At 44.0% G+C, this 21,958-nt stretch overlaps 1 protein-coding gene across 2 annotated transcripts in view; it reads left to right on the top strand.

The window, feature by feature from the left end:
• LOC148025222 (3-hydroxyacyl-CoA dehydrogenase family protein) overlaps positions 1–20,653 on the top strand; it is a 60,117-nt gene extending 39,464 nt beyond the window's left edge. The window contains exons 3-5 of one of the 2 annotated variants that reach the window (XM_087695017.1): positions 19,297–19,518; positions 19,607–19,719; positions 19,854–20,653. In XM_087695017.1, the coding sequence (XP_087551143.1) occupies positions 19,297–19,518; positions 19,607–19,719; positions 19,854–20,196 (678 nt within the window). In that variant the 3' untranslated portion in view covers positions 20,197–20,653. The remainder of the gene's footprint in view (positions 1–19,296; positions 19,519–19,606; positions 19,720–19,853) is intronic. The other variant, XM_087695018.1, reaches the window with a different exon arrangement.
• The last annotated feature ends 1,305 nt before the right edge of the window (positions 20,654–21,958 follow it).

Raw genomic sequence — 21,958 nt, 5'->3', positions numbered from 1 at the left:
CATGCTGGAAATGGCGAGATTGATGTTGGAGCATTCGATTTTACCTCATTTCCTTTGGAGTGAGGCAATGGCTTCATTGATTCATATCCGCAACAGGTCACCTATCTCAGCATTGAAGGATATGATTTCCTATGAGACTTTCTTTGGGAGAAGCCTTCCATATCTTACTTTTGCATCTTTGGGTGTGATATATATGTGCATGTGGACAAGAAGAAAAGAGGGAGCAAACTTAACCCTAAGTCGAAGAAGCTTATCTTCGTGGGCTACAGCACGAGCACGAAGGGCTATTGGCTCTACGACCTAAAGAAAAAAAAGATCAATGTGAGTAGGGATGTGATCTTTGATGAGGCTACAACCTTCGGAGATTTGATTGATGGTACTTTTATTGCAAGTGGTTCTTTGTCATCAATTACCTCTCCTTTCTCTTTTACACCATCTCTCTCTCGTTCTTCCCTTTGACCCTTGATGGCTCCTTTTTCTACCTTATCATCGAGTATTCCTATCCCTTTCCCATCTTTGGTTTCTTTTGGGGGGGATTGGGCAAACAGATGCATTACAGGTATTGGAGGCTCCTCAATCTCCTTTGTAGCGGGATGAGCCTATCACCGTTTCTAGGTGGTATTGACAGCGCATGGAGGAGCTAGGGATTACTCATTTCTGTGAGACATCTATTGACACATGCAGATTGGCTAGAATTCAGGTCCAACGGGATAGTTCACTCTGTGTGAAAGCCTTTATGTCACAGATTCTTCAAGACTGTGAGCCTATTATAGTTAATGAAGCTCTTGCATAGGAGGTTTGGTGCAATGCTATGCAAGCTGAGCTTCATTCTATCGAGAGGAACCAAATTTGGAAGTTGGTTCCACGTCCCAGGAAGTTGAAGGTGAGTGGTGTAAAGTGGGTCTATAAGACCAAGTATCTTGCAGATGGATCCTTGGTTAAGCATAAGGCATAGCTTGTTGCCAAGGGATTTGCCCAACGAGCAAGGTTGGATTACTCAGGGATTTTCACATCTATAGTTCAGATGCCCACTATTCGAGCTATCTTGGCTCTTGCAACTCATCACCATTGGTTTGTTTTTTAGATGGATGCCAAAGTCTACCTTTCTGAATGGCGTCTTGGAGGAGGAGATTTCTGTCTCACAATCTCTTGGTTTTCTTATGCAAGGAAAGGAGGACCATGTTTATAGGTTGCAGAAGGCCCTCTATGGCCTGAAGCAAGCTCCTTGAGCTTGGTATCAAAGGATTGATCTCTTCTTCTTATAGAGGGGCTTCCATTGATTAGATCGTGACTTCAACCTTTACTATAAGATTAAGGGTGGCAGGTGTGTCTTGGTCATTTTGTATGTTGATGACCTTGTTATTGTAGGGAGTGACTCACAAGGGGTTGATCGGACTCTAGAGCTATTTTGATAGGAGTTCAACATGATGGATCTTGGGATCCTACACTTCTTCCTTGGTTTGGAGATTTATCAGATGGCACATGACATCGTTATATCCCAGCACAGTACATCTCAAAGTTACTTTCAGAGTTTGGTATGGCCATATGTCGGCCTATTTCTTGCCCCATGGACCTAGAGTCTAAGCTTTTGGCGACCGGTAATCCCCTCCTAGATGCTACCCGGTACAGATGCTTTGTTGGCTCATTAATCTGGCTTATTTATACTTGGCCAGATATTTCCCCCTCCTACTTAGGTTCATTGGAGAGCTGCTTTGCGCGTTCTGTGCTATCTACAAGGAATTTGATCCTATAGGATCATGTATAGAGAGGGGGCCACTCTTTTTGGATGGATTGACTCAGATTAGGTAGGATGTGGATTGGAGATGATCCACTACAGGTTTTGCTTTCTCCCTTGGATCGGGAGCTATCTCGTGGAGCAGCAAGAAGTAGCTTATTGTGGCACTTTCTTCTATAGAGATTGAGTACCGTGCTCTTTGTTCCACATGGAAGCAGTTTGGCTCCATTGGATGTTGGCCGAGATGCCTTCCGCACAGAGATCCCACTCAGTTGCGCGTGTTTCATGCTTGCACGAAGCACATAGAGGTTTAGTATCATTATGTATGGAAGCGGATTGGTGGTCTACTATCCTACCACAGACAATGCAGAGGATCTCTTCATGAAGCCTTTGCCCAAGGCTTCTATGCTTCATCACATGAGATTTTGGGTCTTCAGACTCTCCCAAGATGTGGGAGGGGGTGTTGGCCTACGTTACTTCATGTATGTTATGTTAGATTTATTTATCCCCGTGTGTGAACACACATTATTGTGTGTAAAAGTGTGTGTTTAGGTGTGAACACCTTTTACACCACTTAGCATTAAATAAGGGTCAAAGGTGTAGGTGGATACCTTAGCTTATATTTTCAAGCCCTATCACCTGTACTATCATCTCACATCTCTCACTTATTATTATTATCAATCAATCTATCCAGTTTGTGTTTTCTCTCTTTCTCTCTCTCACTCACTCACACACACACACACACACACACACACGTGGAGTTCCATCTGCCATAGCCGGCTGGTCATCTTCGTAAGCTCCATATGCAACAGTGGTATCAGAGCAGTCCATCTGATCTGTCCCGATGAAACAGCAGCCTGTGTGCACAGCCCATGACCCACTGTTCATGATACAGCAACAGCAGAAGTAGAAGAAGAAGACTCTGATCTGTTTGCTGTGTATGATAACCGCAGCAAAGAACAAGAAGAGAAGCAGAAGGAAGTGAAGTGCTATGCTACCTGTCTGCCCTCGTGACCTGCACCCTGTCCCAGGACCTATCAGACCTGCACACTGCCCCACAGTGTCGCAGTCCTAGTCGTCAGCACGCCTACAGCGGTCCGTTGCTTCTTCATCACAAGCAGCACCAGTTGAACACCTTGTTTCTGGCTGATAAGGCGACCTGCTCATTAACTGGTGCATCATCTAAGGTGACCTCCATCCTCCTCACACGTGCCACATTGCCGACGTGGATCTGTCCACTAGTTGTCATGACAGGCTGCAGCTTGTCTTGTGGACAACCATGCACCTGAGATAAGCCACATTAATTTTTATTTCTTTTTTTGCTCAACCTTTAATCATAAAGGTTCCATTATTTCTTAAGGGGGGGCAATTCCCATGCATTTGGTGCTTTTCAATTTTCTTCAAAATTTCTCCAAATTTCATGACCAAAATTTGGGCCTTCTTTAATCTCAGCCTGAATTCTCAAAATTTCTTCTCCGAAATTTGGGGCTTTTCACATTGGTAATTGTCTACATCAAATTGAGCCCTTCGACGACATGTTGAAGACCGCTCAAGTGCTTGCCTTCAACATTGGCCGAAAAATGATCCGCCAAGTGCACACTGCTTGGTGACACTATTGCAAGCGATCGACATTGATCACACAGTCCTTGATATTAACATGGAGGGGGGATTTTTTATCTCCATAAAAATTTTAAAAAGTAAAAATTAAGAAATTTGAAAAATTAAAAATTAAAATATTTAAAAATGCATGCTCGAAATTAGACACTCACTGTGCTCACGTACCTTCCATCACTTATTAAATAATTGTGTGGTCGTGTACTTGGATTTTAATCCAAAATGAGTTGTATTTCTTTCTATTCCATTTGATTCACCAAGGAGTTATGTTTTAGGGGGGACTCTAGTCACTTTACGCATGACCTTTGAGTGGATCCCAAAAGCTATATCTGTGTATTTGGCCTCTCGTCATGTGCCCAATGCCTTTGAGCAATGCTGTCTTTTGATTAGCCTCTGAGCCATGCACACACATCTTTGAACCATGTCTTACATTGGGTCCATGAGCTTGTTAGTAGACGATGTCATGACCTACCTCGTGTTGTATCTCTTTCACTTATGTATCTCCTTTTCTAGAATCATTGTATGGGATTAGACATTGCCTCTTCAAGGTAAGACCTTTCCTTTTTTGTTTTTGTATGCTTTGTGTCACGTGATTTGTAACCCATGACCCTAAGGGGGATTTGTTAGATTTATTTATCCCCATGTGTGAACAAACATTATTGTGTGTAGAAGTACGTGTTTAGGTGTGAACACCTTTTACACCACTTAGCCTTAAATAAGGGTAAAAGGTGTAGGTGGATACCTTAGCTTATATCCTATCACTTGTACTATCATCTTGCATCTCTCGCTTATTATTATCAATCTATCTATTTAGTTTGTGTTCTCTCTCTCTCTCTCATGGAGTTCCATCTGCCATAGCTTGCTGGTCATCTTCGTAAGCTCCATACCCAACATGTCAATTTGCCATCTCTTGGTTGTGAGCTCTTGTCAGAGTTTGATAGAGACATTGGAGCTTTGACAGTTTTGTATGCACGTGTTGTGTTTGCCAGCCATGTGTTAGTTTGTGTTGCCTTGTCAGCAACTTTGCTCCAAGATGCTGCGATTTAGTCCAAGGAGGCCATGTCAGCATTTTTGCATTTTTCTACTGCTGTCGACTGCAATTAATGCAGGTGAGCCAGATTTTTTGTGTCCCCAAATAGCTGGTCGACCAGATTTTCTGGTTTTCAGCTATTTATAGCTGGCTGGCAGGTTGAGGCAATCATTTACTCATTTGCTTCATAGGTGCTTTGTTAGGTGGCTACAGTCCTCTCCTTCTCCTTCGTGGACAGCAGGTTGCATACTCTCCGTCTTTGTCACCATCGGGGGTGCCATCATCATTATTCAGCCTGATTTGGTTCCCTCGCTAACACCTTGGGCTGCATGTAGGGACTCATCAATCCTCATTGTATTCAGCCTTCTTCCTTGTTCAGTGCATCATTCTTCTTTTTCCGCTTTCTCTTCTTCTCTCCTTTTCACTCTGTGTTTGTGATTCTCTTCAATGATGCACTCTCACATTCACTTGCATGTGTGCCCTATAAGAATGCAAGGGGTCAAAGCCTAAGCACAAAAGAGATCAACCTTTTATGTATACACAAGGAAGCACCTCCTCTTGTAGCCAGTCAATGCCACCCCATCTCACCATGAAGTTGATGTTGCAGGGGGGAGGAGGGGGTAAGGGACAAGCAATACTCTTGTGGAGTCCATTGAGTATTGCATATGTGAGCACAAGAGTGGGTAGCAAGATGGCTGAGTTTAAGTGTGAACACAACAGATGGCTGAGTGGTGAGAAGTTAGAATAACAAGTTGACATAAGTGTTGGAAAATGACAGCCAACTATGGAAGAGAGAAAAGAGAGACAATAAGAGTGTGCTGAAGCAAAATAGTAGAGATACTCTTGTGGAGTCCATTGAGTATTGCGTATGTGAGCACAAGAGTGGGTAGCAAGATGGCTGAGTTTAAGTGTGAACACAACAGATGGCTGAGTGGTGAGAAGTTAGAATAACAAGTTGACATAAGTGTTGGAAAATGACAGCCAACTATGGAGGAGAGAAAAGAGAGACAATAAGAGTGTGCTGAAGCAAAATAGTAGAGTGTACTTGCTGAATTGAAAGAATAAGAATGAAAGGTACAAGATAGGTCTAAGATAGACCTAGCTCTAATTCAACTAGAGTTAATTGACTCTATAACTCTAATTCTAAGAGTGATGATGCAACTTATTACTTAGTTGTGTTCACACTAAGAACTGAAAAAGAACTAAAGACAAACATTGGGCATTGCCCATAGAATTGGCAAATTCTAACACCCCCCAGCAATGCCAATGTGGTAAAGTATAGGAATCATCAATCACCAAAGGGTAGCAAGTTTAAGAACTTGCAAAAAACCTAAAACTTCTCACAAGCTAGTGCCTTGGTGAAAATGTTCGCAATATTTTCCTGTGTAGGAACATACATCAAGCTAATCCCTCCTATATAGCATCTCTTTGACATAATGGTAATGCACCTCAATATGTTTCGTGCGAACATGAAACATAGGATTTCGTGCCATTGCAATAGTACTCTGACTGTCTGAAAGAATGGGTATAGGAATCTTCAATGATAAATGTAGATAAGCTAACAATCTATGCAACCATACACATTTCACTGTTGCCATGAAGGCTGCCTTGTACTCGGCCTCATAGGGTGAGGTAGCCATTATAGGCTATTTCTTGCTTAGCCATGAAATACATGAACGGCCTAGAAAGAAACAATATCCACTACTAAACTGCCTAGTGTTGGCATTACCAACCCAATCTCTGAATCACTGTAAGCCTGTAATTGCAAGTCTTCCCCCCTGGGAAATAATAATGCATATGACTGAGTACCTTACAAGTATTTGAAGATCCGCTTAACATCTTGCTAATGTATAGTCTGTGGGGTTCGCATATACTTGCTCACTTGAGATACTGCATCCTGAATGTCAAGGCGCGTGTTGCAAAGATAAATAAGATAGAGCCTATAGCCTGGCTGTAAATTGCAACATCAAACATCTCTTCACCATCATGCATAGATAGCTTTAAGCGTGGCTCCATAGAAGTGCAAATAGGTTTGCAATCTTGCATATTAAGCCTGTGTAACAGCTTATGCACATATTGTGATTGTGAATGATGATACCATGCTGATTTTGGGTGAATTGAATCTCCAAATAATAGTGTAAACATCCCATATCTAAGATAGAAAATGTATGTTTTAATTCAGCTGTAAAATTTGCAATTTTTGCTTTTGAAGGTCTAGTGAGCAGTGTGTCATCTACATAAAGGATAATAATCAGCAAGTTTCCCCCTTCATTCTTAATGTATAGAGTGGGAGTAGTTGGATTGTTTTTTAATCCTTTGATGGCCAAATATGCATAAATTTTAGAGTACTATGCATGGGGAGTTTGTTTGAGACCATAAAGAGCTTTGTTTAGCTTGCATACCATGTGCTCTTTCCCCTTAACCACAAACCCTAGAGGTTGTGACACATAAACATCCTCATGCAAATTCCCATGTAAGAATGTTGCCTTGATGTCCAAATGATGTACCTTCCAACTATAATTTGCAGCCATAGCAATTATAGTTGCAGCCATAGCAACTATAATTTGCAGCCATAGCAAGCTTTGTTTAGCTTGCATACCATGTGCTCTTTCCCCTTAACCACAAACCCTAGAGGTTGTGACACATAAACATCCTCATGCAAATTCCCATGTAAGAATGTTGCCTTGATGTCCAAATGATGTACCTTCCAACTATAATTTGCAGCCATAGCAATTACACATCTCACCTACAGGATGTAGAAGCAAAAGTCTCTTCATAATCTATGTTCTTCTTCTATGCATAGCCTTTTGCTACCAACCGTGCTTTGTACCTGTCAATGGTACCATCAGCCTTGCATTCGAGTTAAAAAACCCATTTTGTGCCAATGAGCTTCTTGCCAAGTGGTAAATTCACAAGATCCCATGTAGAGTTAGTGGCAATAGAGTCTAACTTATCTTGCATGGCCTGCATCCAATGTACATCTTGTTGAGCTTCGTCCAAGGAAGTAGGTGTGAGAGTGCGTAACAGAAGAAGAAAACATGAACACAGAGGAGAGATAGAGAGAAAGCAGAGAATGAAGGAAGAATATTTGCACTGACTGAAATGAATGCTGAATACTCCGAAATGGACTGATCAATCCCTGCACGCAGCCCGAAGCGTCAGTGGTGAGGGCACCAGATCAGGCTGGAAACAAGGGCAGAACCGATGCCGGAGTGGGAGAGGAGAGAGACTGTGCTGAACCTGAAAAACAATGTGTATGGCTGATGGGAGGGGCTGCTATATATAGCCCCCTAGCCATAAATTTGGCCGACTGGCCAAAAAGCTGGCCGACTTGGCCAGAAAACTGGCCGACTGCACCAACAAGCAGCCTCTAAAGGCTGACTGCCACAAAAAACAGCTATACCTAAATTGATAGAGCTCCTCTGTCTCCTCCCAGACTCTGACAGGAGCTCACAACCAGGAGATGACATATTGACACTGAACTAGAGCAGGCTAACACCCCCTCTCAGATCCTAGGAGGGTCTGAAGACCTAACAACCGCATGTGATGAAGCAAAGAAGCTTGAGGCAAAGGCTTTGTGAAGAGATCAGCCGCATTGTCCGCGGTGGGACAATAGGCCACTGCCAGCTCCGAATCCACGATCCGCTCTCGAATATAGTGGTACTGAACCTCAATGTGCTTCGTGCGAGCATGAAATACTGGGTTCTTTGCCAGAGCAAGGGCACTCTGGTTGTCCACGCGCAGCTCCGTAGGACCTGTCGGGGAAAAGCCAATCGTTGCCATTAAGTGACGGAGCCAAACGGCCTCCATAGCGGTCGAACATAAGGCCCGATACTCGGCCTTTGTAGAAGAAAGTGCCACAATAGGCTGCTTCTTGCTGCTCCAAGAGATAGCACCAGAGCCAAGGGTGAAAGCATAACCTGTAGTGGATCGTCGCGAATCCACATCACCTGCCTAGTCAGAATCACTCCATCCAAAAAGAGTGATCCCATCTCCATACATGATCCCATAGGATCGAGTCCCCTATAAATACTGAAGAACACGCAAAGCAGCCCTCCAGTGGTCCTGAGTAGAAGTCTTCATAAAAGAAGACAACAAAGCCACCACAAAAGAGATATCGGGCCGAGTGTGAAGAAGCCATATAAGTGAACCAACAAGGCACCTGTAACGGGTGGCATCAAAAAGGGGAACTCCATTTGCCAAAAGTTTGGACTCAGGGTCCATGGGGCATGAAATAGGCAGACTCTCAGCCATACCAAACTCCAAAAGAAGCTCGGAGATGTAACGGTGCTGCGAGATAAAGATGCCTTGTGCCATCTGATAGATCTCTAGTCCTAGAAAGAAGTGAAGGATCCCTAGATCTGTCATGTCAAACTCGTGTCGTAGAATAGACCGAGTATGCTCCACCGGCGGAGTGTCGCTCCCTGTAATAATAAGATCATCGACATACAAGATAAGCAAAACACAAAGAGAACCCATAACCGTAAAGTAGAGGTTGGGGTCATGATCGGAGCGCTGAAAACCACTCTGAAGAAAGAAGCGGTCAATCCGCTGGTACCAAGCACGAGGAGCCTGCTTCAGGCCATAAAGGGCCTTCCGCAGCCTATAGACATGATCCTTCTTCCCCTGCACAAGAAAACAGGGAGGCTGTGAAACATAGATCTCCTCCTCAAGGACGCCATTCAGAAAGGCTGACTTGACATCCATCTGATAAATAGGCCAACGGTGGTGAGCGGCAAGAGCCAAAATAACTCGAATGGTAGACATCCGAGTGGTAGGAGCAAAAGTCTCAAAGTAATCCAAACCTGCTCGCTGTGCAAAACCCTTGGCAACAAGCCTAGCTTTATGCTTGTCCAAGGAGCCATCTGCAAGATACTTGGTCTTAAAGACCCATTTCACACCTATCATCTTCCGTTTCTTGGGACGCGAAACAAGCTTCCAAGTATGGTTCCGCTTGATGGAATCGAGCTCTGCTTGCATAGCCTGTCGCCAAATATCCTGGGCAAGAGCCTCCTCCACTGTGGAAGGCTCAGAATTCTGAAGAATCTGTGACATAAGAGCATAGTTCACACAGAGTGAATTCTCCCGCTAGGCCTGTAAGTAGGCTGATCTGCGGGGACCTGTAGAAGAAGCAGGAAAGTGAGTAACACCTGAATCCTGCATAAGCCGGCGATACCACAAAGGAATCCTAAGAGACTCCTCCTGCTGCGAGGGAGACCGAGTAGCCTCCGGAACCTGTAAAGCACCTATCTCAGAAAGGGACTCCCCCATACCAGGGTAAGTTAGATCCTCCTCATCTGAAGAAGACTCCCCATCGAATGGCTGTGGATCCCTAGAAGACTCCGAAAGGGAGACTGAAGGGGTGGAAGTACTCGAAGAAGAAGGAGTCACTTCCGCCAAAGGGGGAGGAGAAACCGAAGTAGGAGGAGGAATGGGGGGGGGGGGGAGGAGCCGAAGAAGGAGGGGTGAAAAGAGGTATCCTGGAAGGAAGTGAAGGGAGAGAAGGTGGGAGAGGGAGGGTCTGTCGATGTCGAAGAAGCACTTGGAAGAGATCCATCAATCGGATCCTCAGAGGCGGAAGCCTCATCGAAGATCACATCCCTACTCACCTCAATCTTTCGTGTAGTCGGGTCGTAGAGCCGATATCCCTTCGTGGTCTTGCTATAGCCCACGAAGATAAGTTGTCGCGGCTTAGAGGTGAGCTTCGACTTCCTCTTCTTCTTGTCCATATGGACAAAAACAGCACAACCAAAGATGCGAAAGTGGGACACGGAAGGCTTCCTCCCAAAGAAAGCCTCATAGGGAGTCATGTCCTGCAAGGCCGAAGTCGGAGAGCGGTTGCGAATATGCACCGTTGTAGCCACCGCCTCACCCCAAAGGAAATGAGGAAGACTCCGATGCTCCAGCATGGATCGGGCCATCTCCACCATGGTCCGATTCGCACGTTCTACAACACCATTCTCTGATGGTGTATTCGGATGGGAATACTCCACCCGAATGCCGTGATCCCTGCAAAACTGAGAGAAAAGGTGAGAAGTGAACTCGCCACCGTGATCAGCTCGTACACCATGAACTTTGGAAGTTGTTTGTGTCTCCACAAAAACCTTCCACTCGCAGAAACGGGAGTACGTCTCACTCTTGTACTCCAAGAAATAAGGCCACACATAACGACTGAAATCATCCACAATCAGCATCAAATACTTGGCCTTCCCAAGGGAGGCCGTGCCCATAGGTCCGCAAAGGTCAGTGTGAACCAACTCAAGCGGAGAAGAAGCCCTCTTGGAAGTAACCTTTGGGTGAGGTTGCCTATGCTGCTTGCCCCTCAAGCAACTGGGGCATAAGGTGTGGAGAGGAGGGAAATCGGGAAGTTCCTCCACCATCTTCCTCCGAGAAGCCCGTCGAATAGAATCAAGGTTCAGATGCCCATAACGAGCATGCCAAAGCAGCCCAAGCTCGTGGGAGGCCCTCGCAGCCAAGGCTGTGAGCTGGTAGAGCCCACCCTTCTGTGTACCTGTCCAAAGAGCATCACCTGTAGAAGCATCCTCCACTGTGACTGCATCCTGCGTAAAAATGACTCGGGTACCTAGCTGAGTAAGACCATGCACAGACAATAGGTTAAAACCTAAATCAGGTACATAAAGAACTTTGGCGGAAAAAAACCGCCTGTCAGAAAACATAGGTAAAGTCCCCATGCCTCGAACAGGAATTGTAGAGTTGTCACCAATGGTGACAGTGCCCCCTCTTGAACGAAGATCCTGAAGCCAATCCTGTCTAAAGGTCATATGAGAAGATGCTCTGCTGTCCACGAGCCAAGGCTTCTCATGAGTGGTAGAAGCTAGGGTTGTATCCTCCTCAATAAAGACATGCACAAAAGCAGACTCTGTCGTGGCTGGGGCAGCCTTGGAGTCCTTCTCCTTGGGCTTCAGATGGGGGTACTTTTGCCAACACTTCTCCTCGGGATGAGTGCCCTTTCCATAGTGTGGGTACTTGGGCTTCTTCTCCTTCGCATCCTTCTTGCCCTCCTCCTTCTTGTCCTCTTCCTTCTTGTCCTTGGCCTTGGCCTTTTGTTGCTTCTTCTTCTTGCCGCCATTGGTACCGGCAGTAAAAGCCTTGGTGGAGCCACTGGCACCCACCTCTCTGAGACGCTCGTCATGCTCCAAGACAAGCGAGGAAAGTTTCTCCCATAGAAGTTTCTCGCGGGTCCTCGAGGTGATGAGGCTGGTGTAGAAGACATCATATCGGGGAGACGACAGCTGAGTTAAGAGAATCATCGCCATATCCTCGGATAAAATCACCCAACCAAGAGAGGCTTGCTCGCCTCGCATGTCCTCCATCTTCGTGATGTGCTCCTTCATGGAAGAAGAATCATCAAGACTGAGCATCCGCAGCTTCTTCTCCAAAGAAATCTTGTGGGCGAACATCTTATGCTGGTACAAAGACACAAGCTTCTTCCACACTGCCGCCGCCGTCTATAACCTGTGAACATGAACAAGACTGAGTCGTGAAGACTCATAAAGAGAAAGGAACAGGCTCTAGAGTTGAGCCGATCCCACAAGGCTGCACGGTCCATAGAACTTCCATCGGACGAATCCACGGGGGAATGGTCGATGGGTGAAGAAACAAGCTCCCATAGGTCGAATGTATCGAGGATGCACTCCACCTTACACGACCAGAGGGAATAGTTGGAACCATCCAACTTGTCTTTCTTCAGAAAGGAAGGAAGTACAGGCACCTGTATCGAGGGAATCAAGGAAGGCATCCGGACATCTGAAGAAGTCTTCACCGATGGAACCTTCATTGTAGATGGAACCCTCTGAGATGCATGGATTGAAGAAGGACGGGTGCGAGGAGACTCCTCCCGTCGTCGATCACGAAACTCCTGATAATCCCGTCTCCGCTCAGAGGAATGATGTGAAAGAAGCTCATCCTCGAAGTCGTCAAAGCTTGAAAATTGATAAGACATCTTCCAAATCTGCAAACACCAAATACACCAAAGAAATCTTTGCCGATGCCGAAGGATGACCAGCAGAAGGGTCGCCAACCACCAAAACACAAACTGTGGAGGCCTACAAACACCTGGAGCTGCAAAACGCAATGATGTCTGATGAAGATCACCTAGACAGAAACTGCGGAACACAAGACACAGCCTGGGAGATTGGCGCCTGCAAGAAAAGGGCCCACAAAAGGTGGAACAACCTCTAGAACAGCAAGACGCAGCCTGGAGTAGTGTCGCCTAGCTGTAGGGATGGCCACCTGGCAGAAAACGCACCCAAGAGAGGAGTGTTGATGACGTGGCAGCCTCAGAAACAGCCGCCTGCAGCAAACGCAAGAGTTGGAGCCGCCAGTATGAGCCGCCTTGGCTTGTGGGGAAGGAATCGACAGCAGGAGAAGAACGGGATGGTGTCTCTCTGTCGGGGAAGATCCTCCGTGCTCTCAGTTAGGCGATGATACCATGTGAGAGTGCGCAACGGAAGAAGAAAACACAACACAGAGGAGAGACAGAGAGAAAGCAGAGAATGAAGGAAGAATATCTGCACTGACTGAAATGAATGCTGAATACTCTGAAATGGACTGATCAGTCCCTGCACGCAGCCCGAAGCGTCAGTGAGGGCACCAGATCAGGCTGGAAGCAAGGGCAGAACCGATGCCGGAGTGGGAGAGGAGAGAGACTGTGCTGAACCTGAAAAACAATGTGTATGGCTGATGGGCGGGGCTGCTATATATAGCCCCCCAGCCATAAATCTGGCCGACTGGCCAAAAAGCTGGTCGACTTGGCCAGAAAACTGGCCGGCCGACTTGGCCAAACTGGCCGACTGCACCAACAAGCAGCCTCTAAAGGCTGACTGCCACAAAAAACAGCTATACCTAAACTGACAGAGCTCCTCTGTCTCCTGCCAGACTCTGACAGGAGCTCACAACCAGGAGATGACAGACTGTCACTGAACTAGAGCAGGCTAACAGTAGGCTCATCATTATCCAACAGTGAGCTCATAAATACATGCTCATCACAATCATCTACTTTTGTAAAATCAGCCAAATGGGCTGCCCTTGCATCATGTGGTGCATGTCTAGCAGCCCTTCTAGTGCGTTGAGCTAAAGCAGCATCCATTTTACTCTCCTGAAGAGTTTGTAACAGCCATCTCGAGACTGTTTTTGCTGCATTTACCGCAGCCCTTTCATGCTATATTGCATCTTCCATTGCATGTGGCAAACCATCATCAATATCTTGCTTTTCAGGCACATATGGTGCAACAACTTTTTGTATTATGTCTGTCCGGCCATTTACAGCAGGTACAAACTCCAATGAAAGTGGAAAGAGATCCTCAAAGACATCACCAGTGTCATGGGTGGTTGGCATTTGAAACTGATCATGTGAAAATGCAACATTTTCAGCAAATATGACATTCCTACTGACAAAAACTTTATTTGTGCGTGGGTCATATAGGCGATAGCCCTTGTTTTCCGAACTGTAGCTGATAAATATGCATTTTATAGCCTTGTCATCAAGCTTCCCATGAAGCTCTTTCGGAACATGTGCATAGACTATGTAATCAAACACTCGAAATTAGTCAACCTTCGATTTCTTGCCATGTCAAGCTTCAAATAGGGTGATTGTCTTTAGTGCCTTAGTGGGTGCACGATTCAACACATGATTTTCACATTGAAGGCCGCGTAACCAAAATTTATGGGGTAGCCCCTTGCTTTTGAGCATACATCGAGTCATCTCCATAAGAGTGCGATTCTTCCTTTCAACAACACCATTTTGTTGAGGAGTCATTCTAACAATGGTTTGATGCGTAATTGATCAAGCAAATATATCTCAAAAGCATGAGACATGTACTCTCCCCTCTATCTGTGCGAAGTGTTTGCACTTTCAAGCCAGTTTTAGTCTCAAGCTTTGCAACAAGATGTTTAAAATGCTTAAATACATCAGATTTTGCTTTCAGTCCAAACACGCATGTATACCGAGAGTAGTCATCAATAAATGTAACAAAGTAAAGATGATCTCCAAGTGCACGTGACCTCATGGGACCACAAACATCAAAGTGAATAAGTTGCAATTTTCGGATAGCATGCATTGCACCATCCTTTTTGAAGGAAAATCTGTGCATCTTGCCCAAAATACATCCTTCACATGCATGAGGAGATGGAGTCTCCACTGGAGGCAATGCATCTACCATATGACATCTTTGAAGGGTCATCTAACTCCCAAAACTCATATGTCGATAGCAGGCATGCCATACCTCTGCATTTTGCATAGCAGGTAATAGAGTAGTGATTGCTAGAGCATCATGAGACTGTGCACCATAAGTATCCAACAAAAATAAACCCTTATACAAGGTCCTAGACAGCCTGAGTGCATAATTCATCTCCTCGTCTCTGACAATGCATTTGTTATCCTCAAAGATGACTTGAAAGCCATGCTTGTTAAAAGCAAAGATAGACAACAGGTTCTTTGTAATGCCAGACAAAAATAAGACATCTAGAAGTATGAAATCAGAACCACCTGTAATAGTAATAGTGATCGTCCCAATGCCACAAACATTAGAATTGCTGTTGTTTGCACATGTAACACGCTTCCCAGTAGGGGCTGAATGCAAAGAGGAAAAGAAACACTTCCTAGAAGCGATGTGCTTTGAAGCTCCACTGTCAAAATACCATGTTTGTTGCGTTTTAGCAACATTAAATGCTGAATCAGCCATTGAAGAATCATAACTACAAGTTAGAAATGCATAGTCTTCCTCCACAAAGTTGGTTGAAGCATCACCATCAGTAGATTTGTTGGCTGATGTCTCTTGGACAGCCAAACCGGAGTACTTTTTCTTCTCTTTGGCCAATCTCTTACGCCATTCATCAATACAGTGACTTGGCTTTTTGCAATAATGACATTTCCCCTTCTTTTTAGACTTTTCTATGTCTTGGACAGCCTTATTTGATGGCTGTCTAGATTCACCCTTTTGCTGATTTTTCGTATTTTGCTTTACTTTTGCTTTGCCTTTGAACTTGGAAAGCATAGCCACGTCTCTTGAACGCAATGGAACATTCTTCCAAGTTTGTTCCTCTTGCAATAAGAGACCTTCCAACTCCACAAATGTAAGGGGCTGCCCCGCCTTTCCCCTCAAAGACATCAAAGAGATGTGGAAACCAAGGTACAACTTTGGAAGAGAGTTTTGTATTAACATCAATTAAATCCTGCTGTACTACTTGTTTGCTGCCTTGGAATGCGTGTTGGGCAAAAACTCCAAATTTCTTCCTAAAATTTCAAAGAAATTGAAGAAATTTGTACCTTACAACTTGAATTTTTGCAGTAATGTCACCTCGAGGTATGTGACGACAGTGAACAGCAATTGGAACATGCCTCGTGATGCATGTCGAAGCCTCTAGGACAAATAGCCCCAAATTTCTTGCACAAATGTTGATGAAATTGTGCAATGTTGGTGTTTCCAATGAAGATTTGTATGTGGGACTACAAATTTGGCAAAAGCCCTGAAATTTTTTGTGGGAATGTCAAAGAAATTGTGAATTATCTTCGTATTGGTTATCAATTTGAACTTCGGGAGTGAAAATTGACAAAAGCCCCAAATTTTGGATGGCACGAGCTGAGATTGGAAGAGAGATGGCCAAAATGGATAGGAATTTGTAGAAATTTCGAAAAAACCCCAAATCTGAAAATTAGGTTTTTTTGCACTTTTTAGGGTTTGCAGAAAATCGCAGTAGGGCTTAGAATATGGCAGGCAAAGGTGAGAAAATAAGGGGCAGAGTTGAAACCTGCAGCAGCTCCTCCAAAATAGTAGCTCCTCGAGCTGTGTACGGTATTGTGCGTAGGGCTGCACACAGGCTGAAAACAACAGCAGCTCGTCCCTCTCTTCCTCAGGCAGAGAGCTGGCTGACAGCAATAGGACCTTAGGTGGGGCAGCACCGGCTAACAGTAGACAAACTGAATCCACGTGTAGAACCTTGCTCTGATACCAAATGTTGGAAAATGACAGCCAGCTATGGAGGAGAGAAAAGAGAGACAATGAGAGTGTCCTGAAGCAAAAGAGTAGAGTGTACTTGCTGAATTGAAAGAATAAGAATGAAAGGTACAAGATAGGTCTAAGATAGACCTAGCTCTAACTCAACTAGAGTTAACTAACTCTAACTCTAACTCTAAGAGTGGTGACACAACTTATAACTTTAGTTGTGTTCACACTAAGAACTAAAGACTAAAACATTGGGCATTGCCCATGGAATTGGCAAATTCTAACAATAAGATGAAAATTGAGATAGAGATGACTCACAAGTTGTAGGTGAGCGAATGAGAGGGAGATGAGATGTTGGCGAATGAATGAGAGGGACATGAGTTGTAGATGAGTGATAGGCAAAGATGAAGGGTGGATAGATAGCAGATAGTTACATAGTGGTTGTGTTTTGGCCTATCATGTAACCCCATCTTGTCCCATAGTTGTCCTTGACAAGATTTGTCATCCTCGAGGTGTGGGGAGACCCTCTCACTATTTAGAATGGGTATGTGAATATCCCCTATCTTGTTTTCTCGTTCCTGCAGGTGAATGCATTTGGAACATTGTTTCGATGACCCAAGCCTCAAGACGACCATTCTCTATTGCTATGCTGGCATAGTACCATATGGGGCACCAAGAAATGACAATAGTTAATAACTTGAAAGAAAAGTTTTTGTCGTTTAGTGTGATATATATATATAGGAATAGTGCTTGCATAGTTCTAATGCAATATGGACGAGTAGTGGCACATGAGAGTATAATTTTGCAAGGTGCTAAAGAATTTGCAAGCTTCTGAGGAGTTCTTGGTTGTTATCCATGATATCTTTACTTGAAAACATTACTTGGTAGGGGTTGATAATAAGAGTATACAGTGGAAGGGAAAAAGAGCTTGGAGAGAATAGAGAAGGAGACTAAAAGAAATATAGAATTGAGAAGGAAAAAATTGACAAACGATAGAACAATACAAGGTTGGTACAATCAGCCCCAACACACAGCTTGGAGCATCGATATGCGCACTAGACAGAAGCAAGGGATGAGATAAGAACGAGGAGGATTTGGCTGAATGATGACTGAATTGAGTGAGGGGGTAGGTGGCGTATAAATAGGCAAATTGAGACTAGAACTGGTATACAAACTAGTTAGGCCCAAAATGCAGGCACCTTGGTCAACTTGGCCTAATGACCAAAATGACCACCATGCCAAAAATGAAATGCATTGGTGTCACCTCCATCTAAATTCTAAAACACACAAAATGATGGATAGACACAATGCCAAAGCTCTAAATGCTGTCATTTGACTTGGACTACGGCTCACAGGTTGGAGATGACTAGACATGACACGCATGATTGGTAACACCCCTTGAGATCCTAGATGTGGTGGAAGGCCAAAGAATATGGAACAAATCCGAGGGTTGCAGGAGGACTGCCACTAGTAATGAGGTGCATTGGTGATGAATGCTAGCCAAGGAGTAGGACCCCCTTTCCCAAATGAAAGCTCAATCCAATGGGAGGCCACCATGGGCCAATGGGATTGGAGAGGCCTCAAATGGATCACTCCGAAGATGTCCAGTTGGGAATGGGTTAGCAATGCTTGTGACCAAATCGAGAGATGATAGCGAGGAGCTATCAAAGGTGCCGAAACCTACTAAGAAAGAACCACTCAGACCAAGGGCCATGGGATGGGCATGCAAGTGGTTGGGGATGGTGGCTCAATGCTGAAGGAAAGAGGCCACCGCGTGAAAGAGAAGTCTATAGGAGGCTACGATCCCTAAAGAATCTCCTTATAATCTTGGGAATGCCCATTTGAAACACAAAGGGCCAGGGAATCCACAACAACCATATCACCCCCCTTTGAATGGGATGGGAGTATGAGGGAACCACCAAAGGAGATGGTGGGGGATGGTGGTGCACAAATGGGAACAAGTGTGGTGAAAGGAAGATGCCTCAAGGGCCCTTCACACTAGAAGGACAATGGAGCTTGTGCAGCCCCCTCTCCTACTGACTCATCGCAAGAATGGCTCCTGATGAAGAGTCCTCAACAAAGAGAACCTGCATGGTGAAGACAAATAGGGTATCGAGATGCATAAGGCCATGAACTAAGAGGAGATGTAAGCCGAAGTCTAGAACATGCAAGACTCTCAAGAGAAGCTCAAAGACGGACAATCGGGCAATAGGGGCAAGGTGCCAACACCCCAAATAGGAGATTACACTAGTGAGTGTACCGTCATGAGAACAGAGACCTTGCAGCTAATCTCCACATGGAGTCGTATGACTTGATGCACCACTGGTGATGAGCCAAGGCCTCTCAGAATATGAGACAGACCTGAAGTAGGCTCCTCAAACTTAGGGATGCAAAGGAACCTACAGCGTGGACATTTGGGATATCCCTTGCGCTCCCCCTCTGTATCTGTATTAGAGTTAGAAGATGACTCCCATTTCTTGGATTCTTCTCTTTCTTTTGCTTGGCTTTTCCTTTACCTGAAGAGGATGCCACAAAGGTATGGTAATTATGTCCCTTAAGCTGAGAATCTGAACAAGAACAAGGAGGCAGCATGCATACACTTGAAATGAAATGGAAATAAAAAGGAATGGGTTTACTGCATTTGCTGCCTGAGGGGGTTAGGTCAGGCTTGATGTGCATGGCTGGGATACCCTTGTGTGTAAGTGGTCTGACTAGTTTCTCACGTTGTTAACTCACTCCCACTATTTGTGTGCATCCACATTACTGATATATACAGAGATATAGCAAAAAGTAAGTTTCAAGTTCTCTGTTTCTTGTACAGAAAGTTTTAGAATGACAGGCCTAGGGTGGAATCATAGATAATTGGGTTGGAGTAAAGAGCAGACTGTGTTTGAAGTCATTGTATTGGATATCCTCTTGAATCTAACCCTCCCAAGCTTTTGCTGTGTTTGCAGGAACAAGCTGATGAGTCACTGGCCTTTATAAAGACTAGCACTTCAATTGAAGAGCTGAAACCCTCTGATTTTGTGATTGAAGCAGTTGCAGAAAATGAAGACCTAAAGAAACATCTATTCTCCCAATTGGGTAAGTTGGTGAAGCCATCAGCAATCTTGGCGTCCAACACCAGCTCTATTTCTATTACCAGACTGGCAGCTGCGACTGACCGGCCTCATCAAGTATGCACCAAGTTGATTTTAAGGATTCATTTAAAATTATGCAGTATTGCTGGAGCATTTGCATTGATTCTGGACATTATTGTTGAAGGTAATTGGTATGCATTTTATGAATCCTCCTCCAATCATGAAGCTTGTGGAAGTTGTAAGGGGCATGGCTACTGATGATGACGTCTTTGCGACAACCAAGGCGCTTGCAGAGAGGTAGTTACACCATAAAAATGAAGTCTTACTATAGTTTTTAGGAGAGCTTAATCACACCTTAACTCAGCAAAGCAGTGATTTGTTGTTAATGAAGTTTGTTGCATCAGATGGCTAACTAGTTTAAATTAACGTAGGTTTGGGAAGACAGTTAGCTGCTCAAAGGATTATCCTGGGTTCATTGTCAACAGAATACTGATGCCAATGATAAATGAGGGCTTTTATGCATTGATGGAAGGAGTGGGCACACCTGAGGACATCGATAATGGTATGAAGCTGGGTACCAACCATCCAATGGGTCCTCTTGCATTGGCTGACTTCATTGGCCTTGATACATGTCTTTCAATCATGCGGGTTTTGAATGCGGGGCTTGCTGACAGCAAATATCGACCCTGTCCACTGCTAGTCCAGCATGTGGATGCCGGCTGGTTGGGGAGAAAGAGTGGCCGTGGTGTGTATGATTACAGCTCCAAGCTGTGAAGTTTTGATTTGATGACATTGCCCTCTCTAATGGGAACCCCTAAAATGCTCCCATACTTCTAATGGTCCATGATTGTAGTGTATGCTTATATCACCCTTCTCTTCATTATTCATCTCATTAATTAATTAGTCACTATTGCCTAGGGCCTTATCCTTTAATGCTTCCTTCTTTGCAAACACCCATTCTGTATGTCTGTTTATTTTCATTGCCTAGGGCCTTATACATTCTCTCTGTAAACACCCCTGTATATGTCTTTATTTTCAAGCTTCGACATGCGAAGGACCTAGTGCTGCCCCAAAATGGTGAAAATCATGTGCAGAACTGTACACATTTGGCCTCCATTAACACTTATTCATGAAGGGCCTGGTAACAAGATATAATTTTTGTTGGCCTGCCCAGATTGCATAACTTACCTAATGTCAAGTTGCTTTTTACTCATTCAATAATGTGACTGTTTCTCTGTTCTCAAACTCATTATTCTTTGCTTTATTGATTACATCTCTAATTGAATGCCCCTCTCTTTTTCTCTCTCGTGACACCCCGCCAAAAAAACAGAAGAAACCCAAACCCCCCAAAAGTAGAAAAGTCTATACATTTCTCTCTGCCTTACAAATCCTATTGATCTGTTTACAATATTTTGAACTCACCAAAACATCTTTCCTACTTATTTAAACACCTTGTTTACTATTTTGTATGCATGCATGCATGGGTGTGCGCTTACATGTGCACATGTGCATACTTGTAAGCAAATTCATAAGCATAACTTGTGTTTGTGCATGAATACATTCATTAATGTCTACACACATTTATATCTACCACCCACGTGTACGTACAATAGATGTAACTTGTTTCTATTGCTTTAAATGTGAATTTCTTTTCTAATTTCCCAATGTGAAGTTGTACACTTTTCCTTATGTCAAGTTGTTTTTTATTATTAGGGCAATGCTTAGTGGTTTGCAATCAAGGTGGGAACCATACTGATTTGCTTCAAGATATATAGAGGGTAGTTTAAGCATGGCCATGTGGCATGTATAGTTTTTTTTGCTAATAGCTTTTTTTTTCTAATTTTCATTTTTTGGTGGAGATTGTTGCATGTTGCTTGCAAGTTTGTTGTTTTTTATTGCAATAGGTTGATGGCATTCAATCATTTGCATGTTGGTCTAGTGATGATACATGATGCTTGTAGTTTTTAAAAGTAGTTTCGATCTTGCTTTCCAAAGAACTCGCCCTAGTTAGACAATGGGTAAAATAATGTCGCATATTATGTTGGTATAGCAAGATCTTGCAATGACATGCGATGGATAAAATGATTGTAACATACTTCTAATGTTGATTTTACATTGTTACTCCAACATTTATATGTTCCTATTTTAGCAACATATTTTTAATGTTGTTTCGACATTGTTGCTCCAACGTGTTTGATGTTACATGTGAAGTTGGCCAAATATGGTGTAGAAACTAGATTAAAATTAAACGTTAGTGTGTTGATAATTGAGCTTCTCTTGCATGATAACTTGCTTTTGTCCTTCCATGTTAAGAGTGATGGTGAGGATTTCTTTCTTTCTTTGTATGATAAGCTTGTGGCTTTGGTTTGCATGAAGCTAATCTAGTGAGGCTTTGGCACACGATGATGATTGTGCTATTGTATGCTAATGTTCTTTGTGTTCAAAAGTCATGGTGATGATTGTGCCTTTTGTTAGCATTACTTGTTAGGGTATGTGCCATTGTAATGGTACGATGACAAGGTGATTCTTCTTGAAA

The sequence above is a fragment of the Lygodium microphyllum genome, chromosome 15, assembly GCF_053477565.2.
Source record: "Lygodium microphyllum isolate KBCC chromosome 15, Lygodium_microphyllum_v1.1.10, whole genome shotgun sequence".
Lineage (NCBI taxonomy): Eukaryota > Viridiplantae > Streptophyta > Polypodiopsida > Schizaeales > Lygodiaceae > Lygodium > Lygodium microphyllum.
Note: the sequence above shows the minus strand (reverse complement) of the source record. Positions and strands in the feature narration are given on the sequence as shown.